General features: G+C 37.0%; 3 protein-coding genes across 6 annotated transcripts in view; all 3 read left to right on the top strand.

The window, feature by feature from the left end:
• Positions 1 to 2,115, top strand: part of rack1 (receptor for activated C kinase 1) — a 9,196-nt gene extending 7,081 nt beyond the window's left edge. Inside the window, 3 exon segments of the mRNA NM_131444.1 lie at positions 286 to 426; positions 1,681 to 1,791; positions 2,009 to 2,115. Coding sequence (NP_571519.1) covers positions 286 to 426; positions 1,681 to 1,791; positions 2,009 to 2,074 — 318 coding nt within the window. The 3' untranslated portion in view covers positions 2,075 to 2,115.
• Positions 2,116 to 3,013: 898 nt separating this feature from the next.
• nme5 (NME/NM23 family member 5) lies at positions 3,014 to 10,840 on the top strand. 3 transcript variants are annotated; one of them, XM_073921332.1, is made up of 6 exons: positions 3,014 to 3,357; positions 3,837 to 4,042; positions 7,828 to 7,928; positions 8,012 to 8,130; positions 9,983 to 10,057; positions 10,746 to 10,840. In XM_073921332.1, exons 1-6 carry the CDS (start codon positions 3,199 to 3,201, stop codon positions 10,755 to 10,757), a joined length of 672 nt encoding a protein of 223 aa, XP_073777433.1. In that variant the 5' UTR covers positions 3,014 to 3,198; the 3' UTR covers positions 10,758 to 10,840. The 3 variants fall into 3 exon arrangements, with proteins under 3 accessions (XP_073777433.1, XP_073777432.1, NP_001002516.2); XM_073921331.1 differs by lacking the exon at positions 10,746 to 10,840 and adding an exon at positions 9,081 to 9,198 and having other exon boundaries at positions 9,983 to 10,187; NM_001002516.2 differs by lacking the exon at positions 10,746 to 10,840 and having other exon boundaries at positions 9,983 to 10,183.
• Positions 10,781 to 14,568, top strand: hnrnpaba (heterogeneous nuclear ribonucleoprotein A/Ba). Of its 2 annotated transcripts, NM_212587.3 has the most exons (9): positions 10,819 to 10,840; positions 11,077 to 11,311; positions 11,645 to 11,813; positions 11,894 to 12,052; positions 12,189 to 12,344; positions 12,505 to 12,598; positions 13,196 to 13,363; positions 13,466 to 13,551; positions 13,814 to 14,564. In NM_212587.3, the coding sequence occupies exons 2-8, from the start codon at positions 11,106 to 11,108 to the stop codon at positions 13,534 to 13,536; spliced, it is 1,023 nt and encodes a 340-aa protein (NP_997752.2). In that variant the 5' UTR covers positions 10,819 to 10,840; positions 11,077 to 11,105; the 3' UTR covers positions 13,537 to 13,551; positions 13,814 to 14,564. The 2 variants fall into 2 exon arrangements, with proteins under 2 accessions (XP_005169634.1, NP_997752.2); XM_005169577.3 differs by lacking the exon at positions 13,466 to 13,551 and having other exon boundaries at positions 10,781 to 10,840; positions 13,814 to 14,568.
• Positions 14,569 to 20,760: the final 6,192 nt, after the last annotated feature.

Consider the following 20,760-nt stretch of genomic DNA (forward strand, 5'->3'; position numbering starts at 1 on the left):
TGCTAATGGTCTAATCCGATTCAATGATTTATGCTAAGGTGAATAAAGATCAGATGAATATATTTAAAATGGTCAACCTCAACTGTGTAACTCTAGGGTTGTAAAATGATCCCAAAAAGTGGAGTTCCTTTAACAGATGAACAAGATGCGAACAAAAATGATGGAAAACATAATGCTGTCTGAATTCATGTGATTATAACAGAGGCTGTTTCTGAACGCACTACTCCATTAGCAAGATGACTGCTTTTCAGAAACGTACTAATTACTCCTGTTCTCGTATTTTAGGATGGACAGGCCATGCTGTGGGACCTGAATGAGGGCAAGCACCTTTACACGCTGGACGGTGGTGACACCATCAACGCCCTGTGCTTCAGCCCCAACCGCTACTGGCTTTGCGCTGCCACTGGACCCAGCATCAAGATCTGGGTGAGTATATATATGAATTATTTTTGTTTAGTGAATATTACTACAAGCAAAGTGTTTGTCGAGTTTGTATTTTTAAGGTTTAGTTCACCCCAAATAGGAAACTTAACTTGAGTGGGTCCAAACCTCCCTTCCTCTTTCTTTTTTTCTCTTGAGCAAAAAATGTTTTGAAGAAAGCTGCAAACCTGTAACGGCTCACTTTCATAGTAGTAAAAAATACAATAAGAGTCAATGGTTACAGGTTTTTAGCTCAATTCAAAATAAACTGAATAAACAAAAAAAACACTTTTTTTTCCTTGAACAATGTTTTGAAGAAAGCTGATAACCTGTAACCATTCACTTTCATGGTAGGCAAAACACACTAAGTGAATGGTTACTGGTTTTTACCTTTTTTCAAAACATCTTTTTGTTCAAGAGAAAAAGGAAACTAAGGTTAAATTGATTTATTCATCTTATTTAGAAGAAAGCTAAAAACCTGTAACCATTGTTTTGAAGAAAGCTAAAAACCTGTAACCATTAACTTCCATAGTAGACAAAACTAATACTTTGGAAGTAAATGGTTACAGGTTTTTAGATTTTTTTTTTTTCAGCTTATTTTGACAAGAAATCTGTAACCATTGGCTTCCATAGGCAAAACAAATACTATGGAAGTCAATGGTTACAGGTTTTCTGCTTTCTTCAAAATCTTTGGTCAATAAAAAAAAAAAACGGGTTAAAAAAATGGTTTCAGCTTTTTGAAAAAAGCTAGAAGCAGAAAACCTGTAACCAATCAAGTCCATAGTAGGCCAAACAAATAATGAAAGTGAATGGTTACAGGTTTTCTACTTTCGTTCAACTTTAAAATAAATTAATGAATGTAAAAAATAAAAAATAAACTTTTCAAAAAGCTGAAACCATTTTTTAACCCGAGTTTTCTTTTAATTGACAAGTTTTTGAAGAAAGCAGAAAACCTGTAACCATTCACTTCCATAGTAGGATAAACGCATAGTATTGAAGTCAATAGCTACAGGTTTTTAACTTTAAAATAGATTGTTGATTAGAAGAAATAAACTCGTAGATGTTTGAAACAAGTAAATGACTACATTTATGGGCAAACTAATAACTGTTTAAAGTGATACACAAGTGTTCAGTGATGGAACTTAATGCCTTCTGTAACTCTGTGATGATAAAAGAGGCTGTTTCTGAGAACTACTGTCTCAAGTGTGTGGAATCTTAATGCTCTTATTGCAAAGCTGACTTGAGTCTGTTTCTCAATAGGATCTGGAGGGCAAGATCATTGTTGATGAGCTGAGGCAGGACATCATTACCACCAACAGCAAAGCTGAGCCGCCTCAGTGCACATCTCTGGCCTGGTCTGCTGATGGACAGGTGCGTTTCACTGCAAACTTTATTCTACATCTGGAGTAGTCCTTAAATTTGTTCTTGTACTCTCATCCCCCATTGATTATTCTCAATCACATAAACATCTGAATCCTTATGGTGACACTCCTGCAATTATGAGGGGACAGTAATGTGCTTAAATCAGAAGTGAGGTGCTTCTAAAGCAATGCCTGATTATTTATCTATTTTTATTTCCTCATCACAGACTCTGTTTGCTGGCTACACTGACAACCTGATCAGAGTGTGGCAGGTGACCATCGGAACCAGATAAAGCCTTTTCTAATGTCTGAATAAAATCCTTTTAAAAAGTGATAAAGTCGAGTTTTTATTTCTTTGCTATTCAACTTTAAAGATGTCTTTGAGAATTTGCTGCTAATTTACTCCGTTTTTTTTATGGTAAAATATTAAAGATGTTTGGCCAAAACCTTTTATCTTTGGTGATATGATGCAAGTTAACAGCTTCTGGGAATTGTAAAGTTAACCATATGTACAGGCAAAATACAATCCATGGTTCCTGGTGGTACACTGAACACAAATACATTCTGTAAGACTTGCAAATGAGCTGTTTTTTGCTTTTCCAGGATTCTGCAACCCATTGTTAAGTAAAAAAAAATAAATAAATAAAATGGATGCCTAGCACTGAGTACAAAAAGAAACCAGGTGACATTTTTAACACCCATTTAAAGTTTCACCAGGTTGCTTTTTTTTTATTTTTAAGTTGCCTCATGCTGAAATCACCTGCTTGTAGTAAACTTGAGCCACATTTGTACGTAGTCTACCTTTCATTCATTTTCTTTTCAGCTTAGTCCCTTCATTCATCAGGGGTCGCCACAGTGAAATTAACCGCCATCTTATCCAGCATGTTTTACTCAGCGGATGCTCTTCCAGCTGCAACCCAACATCCATACATAATCACACACACAGACCGTTTTAGCTTACCCAATTCACCTATAGCGCATGTCTTTAGACTTGTCGGGGAAACCGGAGCACTCGGAGGAAACCCACAAGATCACGAGGTGAACATGAAAACTCCACACTGATCCAGCTGAGGCTCGAACCAGCGACCTTCTTGCTGTGAGGCGCTACCCACTGCGCCACCCCTAAAACGTTAACTTTGCCAAGGAGAAAAGTAGATGTATTTGAGGCCACTAGATGGCGCAATTGTATGTCGTGACCATGGACTGTAACCTAGTAACGACGCTAACAAACCAGACTGGCAGAAGAAGCGACATGATGGAGACTCCTGTGTGTGTTATTGCTAAGTAAAACTGTTAATTGTGCTTCCAATGTGGGTGATTTCATTTTTTTCACCTAATGGTTTGCAGCACATTAACTTGGCAATTAACGGAAGATTAAACTACCTTTTAAGAGTTGGAAAAGCGTGTAAATTGACTGATGAAAGAAACGTTAATGGAGAACGACGATCCCCAGAAACTGATGCCCGAGCCTCGCATCTTTGTGGAGAGAACTTTGGCTTTAATCAAACCTGATGCTATCCACAAAACCGACGAAATTGAGGATATTATTCTTCAATCTGGTTTTACGATTTTGCAGGCAAGTATAATCAAACTCATTTTAATATGCTAATGATTTTGCCTCTGCATAAATAAAAAATTAAATAAGTCATGACGTCATGTTTTTAACTATAGCTTATTAAACTAACTTATTGTTTCTTACTTAAAGTTTTAAGTTAAACAAGATATAAGTCAGTTTAATGTAATACAAGTTCAAACGATTCATAATGTTAATTCAACTCAAGTTTTTAGGCAAATTTACAGTGAGGCTTATTTAGACTAAGAAATCGCCACTTATGTATTTTCTAAAGTCTAGATGCTCCCCTAATGGTATAATCACTGATTTAAACCATTTCATAAGCTGCTACAGTATATTATGTAAAAACAAGGTTTAGAAAATGTGCTTTTATATTGTTAAAAGCACATAAATATAGAATAACATTATGCTGTTGTTATCAGAATATTGCAGATGCTTTAGCAAAAATATTACATTCACTTTGTGTTATTTTCATTTACCAGAAAAGACGGCTTCAGCTGAGTCCAGAGCAATGCAGTGATTTCTACGCTGAGCATTATGGGAAGCTGCATTTCCCCCATCTGACTGCCTTCATGAGCTCAGGGCCGGTGGTGGCTCTAGCGCTGGCCCGAGACCAGGCCATTGCCACCTGGAAAGCCATAATGGGACCAGTCAGCAGCATAAAGGCCAGAGAGACGCATCCTGACTGGTAATGAACATCACTGAATGAATCTGCGCAGGTGCTTTATTAACAAACTGACTGACTTATCTTTTCTAATTTACTGTAGTGACAGCTGTCATAGTGTACTATTTCCTGTTTCTTTCAAACTGCTGCTCAAATAAATGGAAATTAGTTTGAATTTTAAAGCATTTTATTGTAAGTCTTAAAGGGGTTAGTTAACACAAAAGTGAAAATGCTGTCATTTACTTTTACTTCCTTTATTCTGGTAATAACCACAAAAGGTTGTTTTGAAGTCAGCTGAAAGCTTGTAACTACTGACCTCTGTTGTATTTGTTTTTATGGGAGTCAACGATTCTCAAAGACTTGCAGCTTTTTTCATATTAATAGGGCTGGATTTGGAAAATATGCAATGTTCTGTTGAGTATTGCGATACCCCCATCTTGGATGAGCCCACAAGTGTAACGAAGGCCAGCTAGCGAAGTCCTATGCATGTAAATGTCACTCCTCTGACCTGAAAAGATGCTCTAGCAAAAGACACCAGGGGCCATGGTTTTTAATCCTCCTTGTTAGAGCAACCGACTCCCATGCAAAGAATCGGCAGTTCGATCCCAGCTCAGACTGGGTTGGGTAGAACCGGTAGGTTACAAGTGGGGGCTCGTCCGGGATGGAAGTGACGTTTAGGGGGTGAGTGTAATGATGGCCAGCTAGCAAAGTGCTATGCAGGTAAACCTCACTCCTCTCACCTCAAAAGATGCTCTAGCAAGAGACGCTAGAGGCTATGTTAGAGCAACCAACTCCCATGCAAACAATCGCCGGTTCGATCCCAGCTTAGACTGGGTTGGATGCAGGAGGACCGGTGGGTTACAACCAGGGTTTATCCGTGCCGGAACACGCCGCATCTGGATCCCGCACCTCGGAAATCTGAATTTCCCTATTTTCTTCTGATTTTACCAATCCCCCTCATCAACCATACTCCTCCCTCATCCGCATTTCACTTTCTTTCGCGGCTTACCAACCCTCTTCACTTTTGTCAGTGACAAACCCACGCTCTTCACCTTCATCCACGGCACCCCTGTACCATCCAACTCCCCACACTCTCCCTCACTCCCATCTTGGATGATCCCCTAAGTGTAACAGAGGCCAGCTTGTTTAACCCGGATTATACAACATATTTAACAGTCATTGTTTAACAATAGAGGTTAGCATGTAAACCTCTCTCCTCTGACGTCAAAAGATGCTCTAGCAAGCAGGCTAAAAACAATGGACTTCAGCGTCAATTGCTAGAGCATCTTTTGACGCAACCGCCTCCCATGCAAACAATTGCCAGTTCGATCCCAGCTTAGACTAGGTTGGGTGCAGGAGGACCGGTGGCTTACAACCAGGGCTTAATATGTGCCGGAACATGCCGCTTCCGGATCCAGCACCTCTGAAATCTGATGTCCTGATTTTCACCTGGTTTTACCGACCCCCTCTTCAACCACCCTCCTCCCCATCCGCCGTTCACTTTCACTTTCTTTCGCAACTCCCCAACCCTCTTCACTTTAGTCAGTGACAACCCCCTCCTCTTAACTTTTGTCCTTCGTCTGCGACACCCCTCTCCCATCGAACGCCCCCTGCTGTCCATTTTCATCCACGACACCTCTTCATCCTACGGTAACATGCCAGGTCCGTTACCCCGATCTGTTCCGGTACCTTGCAATTTACAAATTAAGCTGTGGTTACAACTGTCGCAAGAGCAACTTTAGAGGTCAGGGAGTGAGGTTCGCTAGCTGTCCTCTGTTACACTTACCCCCCTAAACCTCACTCCCATCTTGGATGAGCCCCCAAGTGTAATAGAGGCCAGCTGTGCTTGTAAACCTCGCTCCTCGGATATCAAAAGATTCTCTAGCAACAGACACTAGAGACCATGGTCTTTAGCCTCCTTGTAGAACAATCGACTCCCATGCAAACCGGTTCGATTCTAGCCCAGACTGGGTTGGGTGCAGGAGGACCGGTGGGATTACATGTGGGGGCTCGTCCGGGATGGGAGTGAGGTATAGGGGGTGAGTGTAACGGAAGCCAGCTAGCAAAGTGCTGTGCAGGTAAACCTTACTTCTTTAACCTCAAATGGTACTTTAGGAACAGAGTGGTCATGGTCTTTAGCCTACTTGTTAGAGCAGTGCACTCCCATGCAAAGAATCGCTGGTTCGATCCCAGATCGGCGTGGGTTACATTTATATTTGTTTATGTAATGATCATACTAAAATAAACAGGCAGTAATGGATATTTTTCTGGTCTAATAAACTTTTCTGACCTAAAAAGCTGTCGAGGTGTAAATATTTAGACTATGAATGAATGAATGAATGAAAACTTGAGCAGATATTCTAACTCTTAGTGGCTGTTGTCATTTTCCTCTTGTCTCTACTTACATCATTAAAATTTATTTTTAGCTCTAGGTTCACCTTTTTTAGCCAATAGCAGAATAGCATCTACTCGGTAGGCGGGTATAAAGATTTTCGTCTTGATTTCATAATTTTCATTTCGATGTATTCATAAAAAAAGTCAAGAAGTCTGCGATATGAATATTGTATATCAAGATGATAATTTTTTTAATTTATTTTGCTTCCCTGCTTCATACTATTATAGGTTGTTCAACAGAAGACAAAATCTCACAATGGTTTAAAATCACTTGAGCAAATAGAGAGTAAATACATTTTTGTGTAAACTATCCCTTTAAATAAATCAAACCTAATTTCTGTCATTGCAACCTACAGTTGAAGTCAGAATTATTAGCCCAAATTTCCACATATTTCTAAACATAATAGTTTTAATAGCTGATTTCTTTCATCTTTGTCATGATGACAGTAAATAATATTTGATTAGATATTTTAAGGATACTAGTATTCAGATTAAAGTGACATTTAAAGGCATAACTAGGTAAATTAGGCATGTCATTGTATATTGACGGTTTGTTCTGTAGACCAGGGGTTCCTAAACTTTTTAGCTCGCAACCCCCAAATTAACAATGCCAGTGACTCGCGACTCCCAATACCCTCTGAGGTGGTGATAAATGTACAAACGTGCACACACTTATAGGCCCAAATCTATTCTTCATTTAATTTTTGAGAATGCCACAGTGAGACTTGTGTTTGTTTTTAACGTACGTGAGTGCTGTAAAGGTGTCAGAAAGTTTAACCTGGTGCCATGAAATCAATCTGCTGCATCTGAAGCTATTGCTGTGTCTTTAATATAACATAATCTCCCCAGGGGTCACAATCTAATGGGAAAAAATAAAAAACGAAATGCTGATGGCTTTTATATTTGCATGTTGTTTTTTTATGCAACTGTTGACTATAATTTGGATTTTGGTCATTATAATAGTTTAATTAAATGAATAAAATTTTTGCAAATCACCAAGCGACCCCTTCTAATTGTCTCGTGACCCCCCGGGGAGGGTTCCTGACCCCCATTTTGGGTACCACTGCTGTGGTCAATCGAAAAAACTATTACTTAAGTAGGTTAACAATATGGACCTTTTAAAATATATATATATATATATATTAAAACATGTTTTATTCTAGCCAAAATAAAACAAATAAGACATTCCCCTAAAGAAACAAATTTTTTTTTATAGGAAATACTGTGAAAAAAATCCTTTGCCCTGTTAAACATCTTTTGGTAAATATTTGAAAAAGAAAAAAAAGTCACTGGAGGGCTAATCATTTTGACTTCAACTGTATATGTAATGCTAATTTATTTGATCTTAAAATTATTTTAATGTAACAATAACATTTTTTGTAACATATATTTCTGGGTGTTCAACTGAATATAAGTCTGAGAGCGAGGTTTGGCACGTGTGACCTGAGGAATGCTGTCCACGGCAGTGAAACCTTCTCTGCGGCTGAGAGGGAGATCAGGTTCATGTTTCCCCATTGTGAGTAAATATAATGAGATTAATTAATTGAAAGCATGTAAAAAAAAAATCTGATTATTATTTTGTATAACTATCTGTTTCAGCTGTGATTGAACCCATTCCTATGGGAGAAGCTGCCAAAGATTACCTAAGTCGGTTCATCAACCCAACACTTCTCGTTGGACTGACAGAGCTGTGCAAGATAAAGCCAGAGGACCCCTATGTGAGTGTTTTTTTTTTTTTGTATTAAAAGTTATTTAAAAGATTCTTTCAGATATGAATAAATAATTATAAATCATGGTAATTATAATTGTACTACTAATACACTTATTCATTCTGTTCTCTCTATTTTGTACAGTTTATACAAAATTATTTGCCCTCTTATGAAATTATTTTTAAAATATGTGTACTGTTTATTGTTATTTTAAAAAATGTTTTAAACATAATAGTTTTAATAACTAATTTCTAATATATATTTATATATATTTGTCATAATGACAGCACATGATATTTTACTAGATATTTTACAATATGTTAGTATTCAGATTTAAATTGCAATGAAAGGCTTAACTTGGGTTACTAGGCAAGTTATGGTAATTAGGCAGGTCGTTAGACAACAGTGCTTTGTTCTGTAGCCAATCATTTTTTAAAGGGGCTAATAATATTGACCTTAGCAGTTTTTTTTTTAATTCCAGCTAAACTAATATAACATAAGACTTTCTCAGGAAGAAAAAATGTAATGGGAAATACTGTAAAAAAAAATGTACTTCCTCTGTTAAACATCACCTCTGGGAACATCACAAAAAAAAAGAATACAAATTTTAAAGAAGGGATGCTAAGTTTATTTTCAAGTGTCCTGAGTGACCACCTGACGAAAGTCTTGTCGATCCTAGTTGTAAGAGCCACAAATAATAACCTGACTTCTAGTTGATTATTTGGAAAAGTGGCAAAAGGTAGATTTTTCCAATGAATCATCTGTTGAACAGCATCCCAATCATCATATATACTGCAGAAGACCTATTAGAACCCGCATGGACCCAAGATTCTAACAGAAATCAGTCAAGTTTGGTGAAGGAAAAATCATGGTTTGGGGTTACATTCAGTATGTGTGACAGATCTGCAGAGTAGATGGCAACATTAACAGCCATCTACTCTTGGAAATTTCTTCAGCAGGAGAGCGCTCCTTATACTTCAGCCTCTACATCAAATTTCCTGAAACCAAAGAAGCTCAAGGTGCTCCAGGATTGGTCAGCCAAGTCACCCAACATGAATATTATTGAGCATGTCTGCGGTAAGATGAAAGAGAAGGCATTGAATAATAATCCAAAGAATCTTGAAGAACTTGAAGAGTCTGCAATAACGCTTTCTTTGCTGTTCCAGATGACTTTATTAATAAGTGATTTGAGTCATTGCAGAGATGTATGGGTGCAGTCCTCTAAGCTCATGGGAGGCATACACAATATTTATTCTATATTCTATACTGTACATTATTTCTGTTAAGTGACAAGACTTTTGTTTAAGCAAAATTAGACCTTACTGTCCTAATTAAATAATTAAAAATCAAGGCCTGATCATATTTTATTTCAGTAAAATAGGCATAATCTAGAGGCCTTTGCCTTTCATATTAGCCACTTCTGAGACCAAATGATCAACTAGAAGTCAAGTTATTATTTGTTGTTCCTAAAGCTTGGACAAAGTGACAATTCATCAGACATGAATTATTTAAATGTGTTCATTGCATATAACTGATCCCTGTTCGACTTTGTTTTAAAAAGAATGTAAGGGATTTTTTTTCTCTCTTCAGATAAAACCATTTAATATTGTCCTAAGAGGGATCATTTTTACAGATTTCCCATTTCTATCTAGGATCCAAGATAAGAATCTATGTTGTAAATGTAGTCCCATTATAGGTGATACAAATTAATAATAACAAAAAAGCACTCAATAAGAATCACTTGACCCTGGATGGATGGCAAGACATGGGATGTCCAAATGAAAGTCATTCTGATCTGCATTTAATTTTCTGAACAACTAGGCCGTGCCTTTAAAAAAATCTATTTCATTTGTCTTTACAGACATGGCTTGCTGACTGGCTGATGAACAATAACCCTAACAAGCCCAAAGTATTGGATGGAGCAGCAGTAGAGGAGGCAGCCTGATTTCCTTATTTTAAGCATTTGACCTAGAATGTGTTCATATTTTAAATTATTTTGGTATTTTCCCCCTCATACTGTTTGAAAATGCCTTGTTTAAAACATTAAAGAGTTGTTTCTAAACGGTTATGTGCACGTGTGTTAGCTTTATATAGCTCATTTAAATGAAAGTGGGAAATGCTAATTTTCATTGTACAGTACTATCTTATCCAACGTCCTCAGATACATTTTAGTGTATTCTTTAAAGTTCAGAAGCAAATAAACAATCGTTCAACTCACAGACGATGTTAAAAACTAAGCTATGAAATAATATATTGATATCGAGCATGCAAATATTATTAAGGCCTAACGTTATAGCGAATGTAGCCACAACCTCTCTGCATTGCTAATAGGCTAACGTAACGTATTCAAAATTCTAATGTAACCGGTTGTTTCTTGTATTATCTTTATTGTGGACTGCTTATATAGACATATTTGTATTATTCACGAGTGGTCAACAGCACATTTATAAGCCAAAGAAGAACAAAGGCTTCTTCCCCCACTCGACACGAAGGTTCAGAAGAAGCGCGTTAGGGGGGAGGATTTCTGTGACGTTTACAAGACGCGTTTGATTGGCTTATAAAATGATAGGCGTTCAAAGTTATCCAATTAAATTCGCCGTTACTGAAACTCTTTTATCTTCCAGCCAGTAATATAAAACCAACCGCTTGTCGGCGCAATAAGGAAGGGCCCACACCGCGGAAAGCGTTCCACGGAGACTTTTCACTTGCTGCTGTTACGGTAAGGTTTTAAACAGAAAATAACGATTTTTGGCACTTTTAGTGCACATATTTCGTCGTGTTAACGTTTACATCTAATCTCACGCAACTAAACGGTCAGTATTGCTAAACTGAGACCGTGATATGTTTACATTCTTGTTGCGTATGAAAATGTAGGAGCCGCTGTTCAAAATGGTGGGGTGTCTGCGTTACATAAGGCGCTTCCTTTCGTAACCATTTCCCTCGCATTTTCCGCAGTTTTTAGGTTTTCACATTCAACTACCACCATGTCAGACGCCGAGCAGCAGTATATGGAAACCTCACTGAACGGCCACGAGGGTGAGGATGATTTGAACGGAGCCGGGCAGTACGATCAGGGCAACGGGGATGCGCAGGCCGGGGCGCAAGGAAACGCCGGTGCGGACGGGACGGCCGGAGACGATGGAGCGGACGGCGGGCAAATTGATGCGAGCAAAGGAGAGGAAGATGCGGGGTATGTCCGAAAAATAAATGTGCTAAAAAGTCGGTCACTAAATCCTTTGTTCCTCCGCGTCTTTGTTGGCGCCATGTGTCGTTTGTAGGGGGATGGGCGCGTTGGTGAATTGAACCTAAAGAGGACTCTTAAAATGAGCCACTAAATTGTTTCCTCATGAGAATTGTTTTTATTTTGTGTGCTTTAAAATTCCTATGATTTATTGGTGTTTCTGTTTAGAAGTATAAAGGACATGCTTTTATTTTTTCATTGAAGAAACGGGGAAATGGTGAAATGTGCTCTACCACGCCCCCTCCCGGTCTCATCCCGTTTTTTTCCGCTTGATTTCCTCAGGAAAATGTTCGTCGGGGGCCTCAGCTGGGACACCAGTAAAAAGGATCTTAAAGATTATTTCTCTAAATTTGGAGAGGTGACAGACTGCACCATTAAAATGGACCCAAACACTGGACGTTCAAGGGGATTCGGGTTCATTCTTTTCAAAGAGCCATCAGGTGTAGATAAGGTGAGCTTCAGAGTCCATGAAAACCTCTGGTTTTGTTGGTTTTCCGATGTAGTTAGTTAACATCTGCTATTTTTGCGCAGGTTTTAGCACAAAAGGAGCACAGACTGGATGGACGACAGATTGACCCCAAGAAGGCAATGGCAATGAAAAAGGAGCCAGTTAAGAAGATCTTTGTTGGCGGACTGAACCCTGAAACCACAGAAGAGAGGATCCGCGAGTATTTCGGTGCCTTTGGCGAGGTATTATGAGCTTCATTCCTTTATTTTTTATTGTATTCATTTTACATGTTACATTTAAGTCCCTAAGCTCTTGGTTCCATTTTTTTTTTGTTGCTGTTGTACACTTATTAACTCAAAGGTTTCTTCCCAACCACAGATTGAGACTATCGAGCTTCCAATGGACCCCAAGTCAAACAAGAGGAGAGGCTTTGTCTTCATTACCTTCAAGGAAGAAGAGGCGGTCAAGAAGATTCTGGAGAAGAAATATCACAATGTCAGTGGAACCAAGGACACAAGCGGAAAAGAAGGCCTTGTGAGTTTCCGTTGTCCATCTTGAGTTGACCTGAAGCCTTCATCATTTGATGATACTCTTAAAATTGTATAACATCAACAGTATGAGAGATTATTACTTTTATTTTGGTATAAATTTATAATAAAACGAGTTCTTTTTGGCTTTTTTTTTTTTCTTGCAGTGTGAGATTAAGATTGCACAGCCTAAGGAAGTGTACCAGCAGCAGCAGTATGGAGGTCGCTTTGGTGGAGGAGGAAGAGGAAGGGGGCGTGGAGGTTTGTACCATCTCTCCCTCTATCCTGTTTGGCTGTCTCGTCTGCCAGTCAAACTTTTGACGGTGTAAATCACTAGATAACCGCTTGTCAAAAATTAATCTGAATAGCCAAGCTCCCATAGTCACAATTTGTGATATTTGTAATCTTTTTCTGTCTATTTATTCATCCATCTCATTCAAATACTGGATAATATAATGAAGGATCTTCGAAAATTATGCTAGTCTTTAAAACGTAAAAATGTATATTCAAGATGGTCAAGATCACCATTTCTGTTTTTCTTCATGATTTTTGAAGACTAAGAATTTTGGTACTTAAAGTTCTGAAATAGCTCCAATATTGTTTTATTATTATTTTATTCATTTTGTCTTGAAGCCACCTAATAAATCAAGTTCAACTAGTTGAAAATAAATTGACTAATACTTTGATTTCCTTTCCAGTACATACAAAAACTTCCTGTTCAGTCCGTTTTAAATGATTATTGATGTATTGGTTGATCTCCGATCTGATGAATCCATTTAACATTCACGAGTCTTTATAAATGTTATGCCGGCAGATCTGAAGTAATTCTACATTGTTTTCTGCGTGTCTGTTTTCTAGGTCAGGGTCAGAACTGGAACCAGGGCTACAATAACTACTGGAATCAAGGCTACGGAAACCAAGGCTATGGCGGATACGGCGGGCAGCAAGGCTACGGAGGATACGGCGGCTACGGGAACTACGACTACTCGGGCGGCTACTATGGCGGATACGGCGGATATGACTACAGTAAGCACTGATTGTCCTTGCGGTTTCCCCCTCGTCCCCGTTGGGTTCTTGTGAATGCGAGGGACTCAAGTTCCTTTCTCTGCTCTTCTCTTACCCCCCTAGACCAGGGCAATACAAGCTATGGAAAAACTCCAAGACGTGGGGCTCACCAGAGTAGCTACAAGCCATACTGATCATGTGTAGTGCAGGTATGACTCCTCCTTTATCTTTTTTTTCCCACAACTCATGGTAAGGTTAATTTGGTTGTGTTGCTCCATTTTTGTCCCCAATTCATCTCCATTTTATTTTTTTAATTTGGCCAAATTCTAACGGGGTGGGTTTTTTTTTCGTGATCCGATAGGGTTGTAGCGGTAGATCATGATAGGCCCCATCTCTTCACTTCATCTTTTTATTTTTACATCTTTTACATGTTGATCTTTGTGACTAAACTTGTCGCGTTTTTCGTTTCAGGTCGTAAAGCTGCCGAGCAGGAACCAGCGGTCTGGTCGCAGTGAACGTTGGGATCTTTTACTTTTTGGAAGTTGGCAGAATCTGGACTTCTGCTTCATTTTGTACAGAAAACAAAAGGAACTGGGGGGGCGCAAATGTCACTTTTCACATTTGTTTTATTTTACTTTTGTTTTTTGTTTTTGTTTTATTTTCGTGTTTTGTGTCCTTTTTACATTTCCAGAAATGGAAGTGTTATTTTTTTACTGTACTTTTTGGTACCTTTTTGAATCTAATGTATTGTATGGTTGTATTTTACATCATGGCTGTGTCTATCACATCTAGGCTCAGAGCTCTCTAAAAATGCTTTCAAAATAAACATTTTTGGTTGATTTTTACTTCTTTTGGTTAGTGTTCCTAGATGATTTCCTTTTCTCCCCCTAGTGTCACCTGTGCTTTGTGTTGCATGGCTTCACGGTGAGATGAAAAGGGATTTCTTTATGATTGTAAGCTTGTCCATTTTGAAATCTGTTAGCGGCAAGTCTTGGTGACATTTTTATTCTTTTAATTTGTTTGTTTTTTTTCCTCTCCCTGTACTGCTTTTAAGGAGACTTCCTCCCATCGTGTTAGATATTTAAGAGTGGCTTTAATAGTGATTAAACTATACCTCAAAACATACACAGGTAAACTGTAACACGACTCTTTCTGGAAACACTGGATACACATTCCTCCAGTGTCTTGGACAAATTTCAAGAAATAAACTTGATTTTTAAGATGTCTATTGTATGTCTAGTGATTTCGCGTCTTAATAGTTGTCTTTTAAACTAAATAAGATTAAAAGTGATTGATCTGGCAGTATTAGTGTAAAAGGAACAGTGCTGGGCGAAGTACACCAGTAGTAAAAGTACTAATAACATGAAGAGTTACCACATTTGAGTTTACTCAGCAAAACCCATCTGCACTGAATGCTACTAGGTAATTCTAGTGTGCTAGAAGTGAATGTAACCCATTATACCGTATAGGGTGGTTATGGAAAGGATAAGTCTTGACACATTAGGAATGCTGAAATACTAGTTTTGCATCTTCTAATATGACTGCAGGGATGATGTATAGGCGTTATTAGGCGTATTTGTGGTTGAATTTGTATTTTAACATGGGTAATGTTTTTTTGTTAAACTTATTTTAAGTAGAAATTGTAATTTATGTAGTTTGAAGGCACTAACTTTATTAGTTCTTGCACTTTTTTACATTTTTACTGAACTACACTCTAAATGTTGTGTATTGATATGATGACACACAAACATTGCAAAAAACAACTTAATATACAAAAAACAGCAATGTTTAATGTTTGAATTGTATCATGTAATTTGTTTTGTATGAAATTGACTTTTTTTTTCATGGTTTGTTTGATGAAAACACTATAACAGCAGGATTACGATGTTTTTATACTGCCAAGCCTTTACACAGCTTATATACTATGTTTTATTTTTTTGGCCTTTTATTGTCAGAAATTAAATTATGTAATTATAGCTTTTATCTAGTTGCTTTTGGAATGATAATTATTGTAAAAAGTGCTATACAAGTAATATAAGTGCATTTTCAATAATGGGTGTCACATCGAAGGGTAACAGATTTTACTGTTACAAGATATTTTGAAGAATGCTGGAGGAAAAAGCTGCCATTGACATCCCAAGTAATAATGTAAGTCAATGGCTGCTTTTTTTTCCAACATTCTACAGTATATCTTCTTTATTTAAAAAAAAAACAGGTCTGGAACAAGTGGAGGATGAGTAAATAACTAGCAGAACTATCCTTTTAATATCGCTCATCTTGAGTTTGTTCCATGATGATCGGCTCCCAAATACACAATGTAGAATTGATTTAGAGTTAAAATGTACAACATATAAAAAAAAGTAAATAAGTAAAGAGACTGAATAAAATAGGTCATTCACTTATTTTTGATATAAAAATGTCAAATACAACTTAAGATTCCAAGTGATGATATGCTGTCAGATGATTATGCGCACTATATCTTCAATTAATCGACAACGATGTACTGTCTGTATATTCATCTCTATTTATTACTATATAATCTTGAAAAATGACATTGCAAGAATGCCAAAAATGATTTTTTTTTTTTGTTTTGTCAAATTATTTTTGATTAAATCGATATGCTGATAAAACAGACACACACCGTAAACACGAATAAATGTTTTCTTTTTTTCTCGATTGCAGAGGCTTGATTAATTATTTCGTTGTATACTGTAATCTGAGGGCGGTCAAATCACATCAGAAATGCTGAAAACTTTTTTTCTAAAACCGCGGGGCGGGAAAGAGACAGTAAAGTGTAACTTATAGCCTAAACGATTAAGTGAAAGCATTATTTTCTTGTCCACCACTAAGACTAACTACAGTAAATAGGTTGCTGCAGGGTCATGGAGGTCAGCCAGGAGTGTTTTATAGCCGTTGAGAAGATTTTCTAATTCGCTATACCTGTTTTGAAGAAATGTACGTCGATGAAGACAAACCCTGAGATGAAGAGATTTTCCCACCTGACGCTTCTTTCACTTCTGCTTTCGCTGGATTTCTATTTAAAGCAGCTGCAACTTTTCCGTTCCAGATTTGTTTTCATGAAGCTGGTAACCTGTTGAAGGTCTGAAGTGATTTCCCCCACAATTTCAAACGTTCTAGTTCAGTGGTTCTCAAACTGTGGTACGTGTACCACAAGTGGTACGCAGGCTTCCTTTAGTGGTACGCGGAGGAATGAAATATGTCATGTACATGCCACACACATTTCAAAATGTATCAAAAATGATGGATATAATATGCCATATATGACATATAGCCTATATTTCTGAGGTAATCTGCCACGTTTTTTTTAACTGCAGAGTTGTAGCTGCTTTATTGGGCCTACTACGCTACTGTATTTCAATACTGCTCATTTTGGTGGTACTTGGAGAAACAATTTTTTCTGAGGTGGTACTTGATGAAAAAAGTTTAAGAACCACTGTTCTAGAAGATAACTGAAAATGATAGTTCTATTTATTTAAAGTTCTCTCATTATTATTATTATTTTTTCATTAAAGTGTCTTTCATCTCTTTGTCAAATAGTGTGTATGCTAATGCTAATCAGTCTAAGAGTGTTGCAAATTCATATCGCAAATAAAGATTATTTAACATTTGTTATCCATAGCTGACACAGCTAAATGCTTTTTTGTAAATAAAGAAAAAAACGATTATTTTTGTGCAAGTCTGATGTCTGAGAAAATGAAGTTGTCACTAAATTTATCAGTTCTTTTACTTCACTGCTAATATTAAATAGGCTACAATATATACACTCACTGACCACTTTATGTACATCTGCTTGTTAACGCATATTTCTAATCAGCCTAAATGGCAGCAAGTCAATGCATTTAGGCATGTCATAGGTCAGAAGAGAATAGCTAGACTGGTTCCAGCTGAAAGAAAGACAACAGTTACTCAAATAATCACTCATTATAACAGAGGTCTGCAGAAGAGCATGTCTGAACACACAACATGTCCAACCTTGAGGCAGATGGGCTACAGCACCAAAAGAGCACCGGGTGCCACTCCTGTCAGCTAAGGACAGGAAACTGAGGCTTAAATGCACACAGGCTCACCAAAATTGGACAATAGAATGTTTAAAAAACGTTGCCAGGTCTGTTGAGTCTCGATTTCTGCTGAAACGGTAGTGAAAATTTCTGCTGATGGTCGGGTGAGAATTTAGTGTAAACAACAGGAAAGCATGGATCCATCCTGCATTGTATCAACAGTTCAGGGTGGTGGTGGTGGTGTAATGTGTGGGGGTTATTTTCTTGGCACACTTTGGGCTAATTAGTATCACTTGAGCATCATGTCATCACCACAGCCAACCTGAGTATTGTTGCTGACCATGTCCATCCATTTATGACCACAGTGTGCCCATCTTCTAATGGCTACTTCCAGCAGGATAACGCTCCATGTCATAAAGCGTGAATCATCTCAGACTGGTTTCTTGAACATGTCAATGAGTTCACTGTACTCAAATGGCCTCCACAGTCACCAGAGCTCAATCCAATAGAGCACCTTTGGGATGCGGAGGCATGGGAGATTCGTACCATGGATGTGCAGCTGACAAATCTGCAGCAACTACATGATACTATCATGTCAATATAGACCAAAATCTCTGTGGAATAATTCCAGTACCTTGTTGAATCTATACCCAGGGGCGCAACTACACATTTACTGAGGGGTATGCGGGTTCAAATTTTGTGTGATCCCTCTTATTTTGGCAAACTAATAAATAAATTAATCAATTAATAATAAATGAAGACAAATTTTCAGATTAATCGTATAACTTTTGACATTATGTATGATTTGACAGTTTATTTTGATAAAAATAAAAACAAATCTAAACATCTACATGAACACTTTAGGCTGTGTGACTGCATGGTATTGTGTTAAATGATTTTGAATTAAACAATAACAATATCATATTCGTATAAAATGCAAAATAATGTTTTTTAACAAAACATATTTATTGATTTTTATTATTTGATAATATAATAATATTATTATTTGTATTATTTTTTAATAAAGATAATTTAAAAAATAGTTTTGGCACAATGGCGCCCCCCCTCATGTGTGGCCTCTATGCGCCGCATATACTGCATACCCGCTTTTTGCGCCACTGTCTTTACCACGAAGGATTAAGGCAGTTCTGAAGGCAAAAGGCATACCATCCGGTGTACCTTATAAAATGGCCAGTGAGTGTATATAGACACACCCATACCATATAATAATCATATACAAAAGTTAAATTTTGATATCACATAACATTTACAATTTTTAAATAGACTAACATCTAATTCATAGCAAATATTGCAATTAGTCATTAAATTCAAGTCATAATTTACATTATGACATCATTGCTGTTGTCCTGTTCCATGACAGCCCTAATGTTGTATTTCATTAGGACAAAGCTCTTTTTGAAAACAGAAATGTAGTTGGTAACACTTTACAATAACAGTACATGAATAATGATGTATTAATATGTAAACTAAACATTACTTTATTATGAATTAATGGTGCGCTAAGGTATGCACTAATCAAGAATTAACTTTACCTACAACACGAGTCACATGAGTTCATGTGTGAATGACGGCTACCTTAATTACTCGTTAGTACATGTTGTTAATTAATGTATTAATTAACATTTAAGTTTAAGCTAAATGTAACCAACATGAACTCATGAGCCGTTAATGTATAGTTATGTCATGACTTTACTTGGAGGGGCACATCACTATTAACTCATCCTTAACTACTCATGAACTCCTGTTCATGTTGATGTTGACAGAACACTTCTCTATCGTTATTCAGTGTAAACTCACTAGTTGGACGTGCGTAAGGTGTTCATGAGTAGTTAAGAATGGGTTATTGATGATGGTCCCCTCCAAGTAAAGTCACAACATTATTATACATTAACATATCATGAGTTCGTCATGGTTAAATTAAGCATAAACTAATGTGGTAATTAATACATTAATTAACAAACAATCATGTACTAACAAGTAATTAAGGTAGCTGTTATTCACACATGAACTCATGTGACTCATGTTGTAATTAAAGTTAATTCCTGATTAGTGCATACCTTAACTCATCATTAATTCATAATAATGTTTGGTCCCACTTTATATTGTGGCCTTAACTAATATGTACTTACACAGGAATTAATAGTTTGTTACAATGTACTTATTGTGTAAATACATGCATTTACTGTGTACTTATGCTTGATTAAATACATTTATGTAATTACATCTGTGAATAACTTTTGTAATTACATTTGTAAATACACTGTTGACCATCCCTTACACCTTAACCCACCCTTAAACCTACCCAAGCCACCAAACTTGTCGATAACCCAACCTCTATCCCAACTCAAATGCATCACAAGTGTTCTCAAATACAACACGAGTCACATGAGTTCATGTGTGAATGACGGCTACCTTAATTACTCGTTAGTACATGTTGTTAATTAATGTATTAACATTTAAGTTTAAGCTAAATGTAACCAACATGAACTCATGAGCTGTTAATGTATAGTTATGTCATGACTTTACTTGGAGGGGCACATCACTATCAACTCATCCTCAACTACTCATGAACTCCTGTTCATGTAGATGTTGACAGAACACTTCTCTATCGTTATTCAGTGTAAACTCACTAGTTGGACGTGCGTAAGGTGTTCATGAGTAGTTAAGAATGGGTTATTGATGATGGTCCCCTCCAAGTAAAGTCACAACATTATTATACATTAACATATCATGAGTTCATCATGGTTAAATTAAGCATAAACTAATGTGGTAATTAATACATTAATTAACAAACAATCATGTACTAACAAGTAATTAAGGTAGCTGTTATTCACACATGAACTCATGTGACTCGTGTTGTAGTTAAAGTTAATTCATGATTAGTGCATACCTTAACTCATCATTAATTCATAATAAACTAATGTTTGGTCCCACTTTAAATTGTGGCCTTAACTAATAAGTACTTACACAGGAATTAATAGTTTGTTACAATGTACTTATTGTGTAAATACATGTATTTACTGTGTACTTATGCGTGATTAAATACATTTATGTAATTACATCTGTGAATAACTTTTGTAATTACATTTGTAAATACACTGTTGACCATCCCTTACACCTTAACCCACCCTTAAACCTACCCAAGCCACCAAACTTGTCGATAACCCAACCTCTATCCCAACTCAAATGCACCACAAGTGTTCTCAAATACATTATAAACACAGTAAGTACATTGTATTTATTTTTTTAATGTAAGTACATAGTAGTTAAGACCACTTAATATAAAGTGGGACCTAATGTTTAGTTTACATCTTGATACATCATCATTATTCATGTACTGTTATTGTAAAGACGTCCCATGTAGTTGAGAACATGAGT

This window comes from Danio rerio, chromosome 14 (assembly GCF_049306965.1).
Source record: "Danio rerio strain Tuebingen ecotype United States chromosome 14, GRCz12tu, whole genome shotgun sequence".
NCBI classification, from domain to species: domain Eukaryota; kingdom Metazoa; phylum Chordata; class Actinopteri; order Cypriniformes; family Danionidae; genus Danio; species Danio rerio.

Bases quoted from the DNA above. Each gene is read 5' to 3' on its own strand.
- hnrnpaba (NM_212587.3), top strand. From the start codon at position 11,106: ATGTCAGACGCCGAGCAGCAGTATATGGAAACCTCACTGAACGGCCAC. The intron at 12,345-12,504 runs GTGAGTTTCCGT...TTTTTCTTGCAG, and splicing joins CAAGCGGAAAAGAAGGCCTT to TGTGAGATTAAGATTGCACA. The intron at 13,364-13,465 runs GTAAGCACTGAT...TTACCCCCCTAG, and splicing joins ATACGGCGGATATGACTACA to ACCAGGGCAATACAAGCTAT.
- nme5 (XM_073921331.1), top strand. From the start codon at position 3,199: ATGAAAGAAACGTTAATGGAGAACGACGATCCCCAGAAACTGATGCCC. The intron at 4,043-7,827 runs GTAATGAACATC...ACTGAATATAAG, and splicing joins AGAGAGACGCATCCTGACTG to TCTGAGAGCGAGGTTTGGCA. The intron at 7,929-8,011 runs GTGAGTAAATAT...TATCTGTTTCAG, and splicing joins CAGGTTCATGTTTCCCCATT to CTGTGATTGAACCCATTCCT.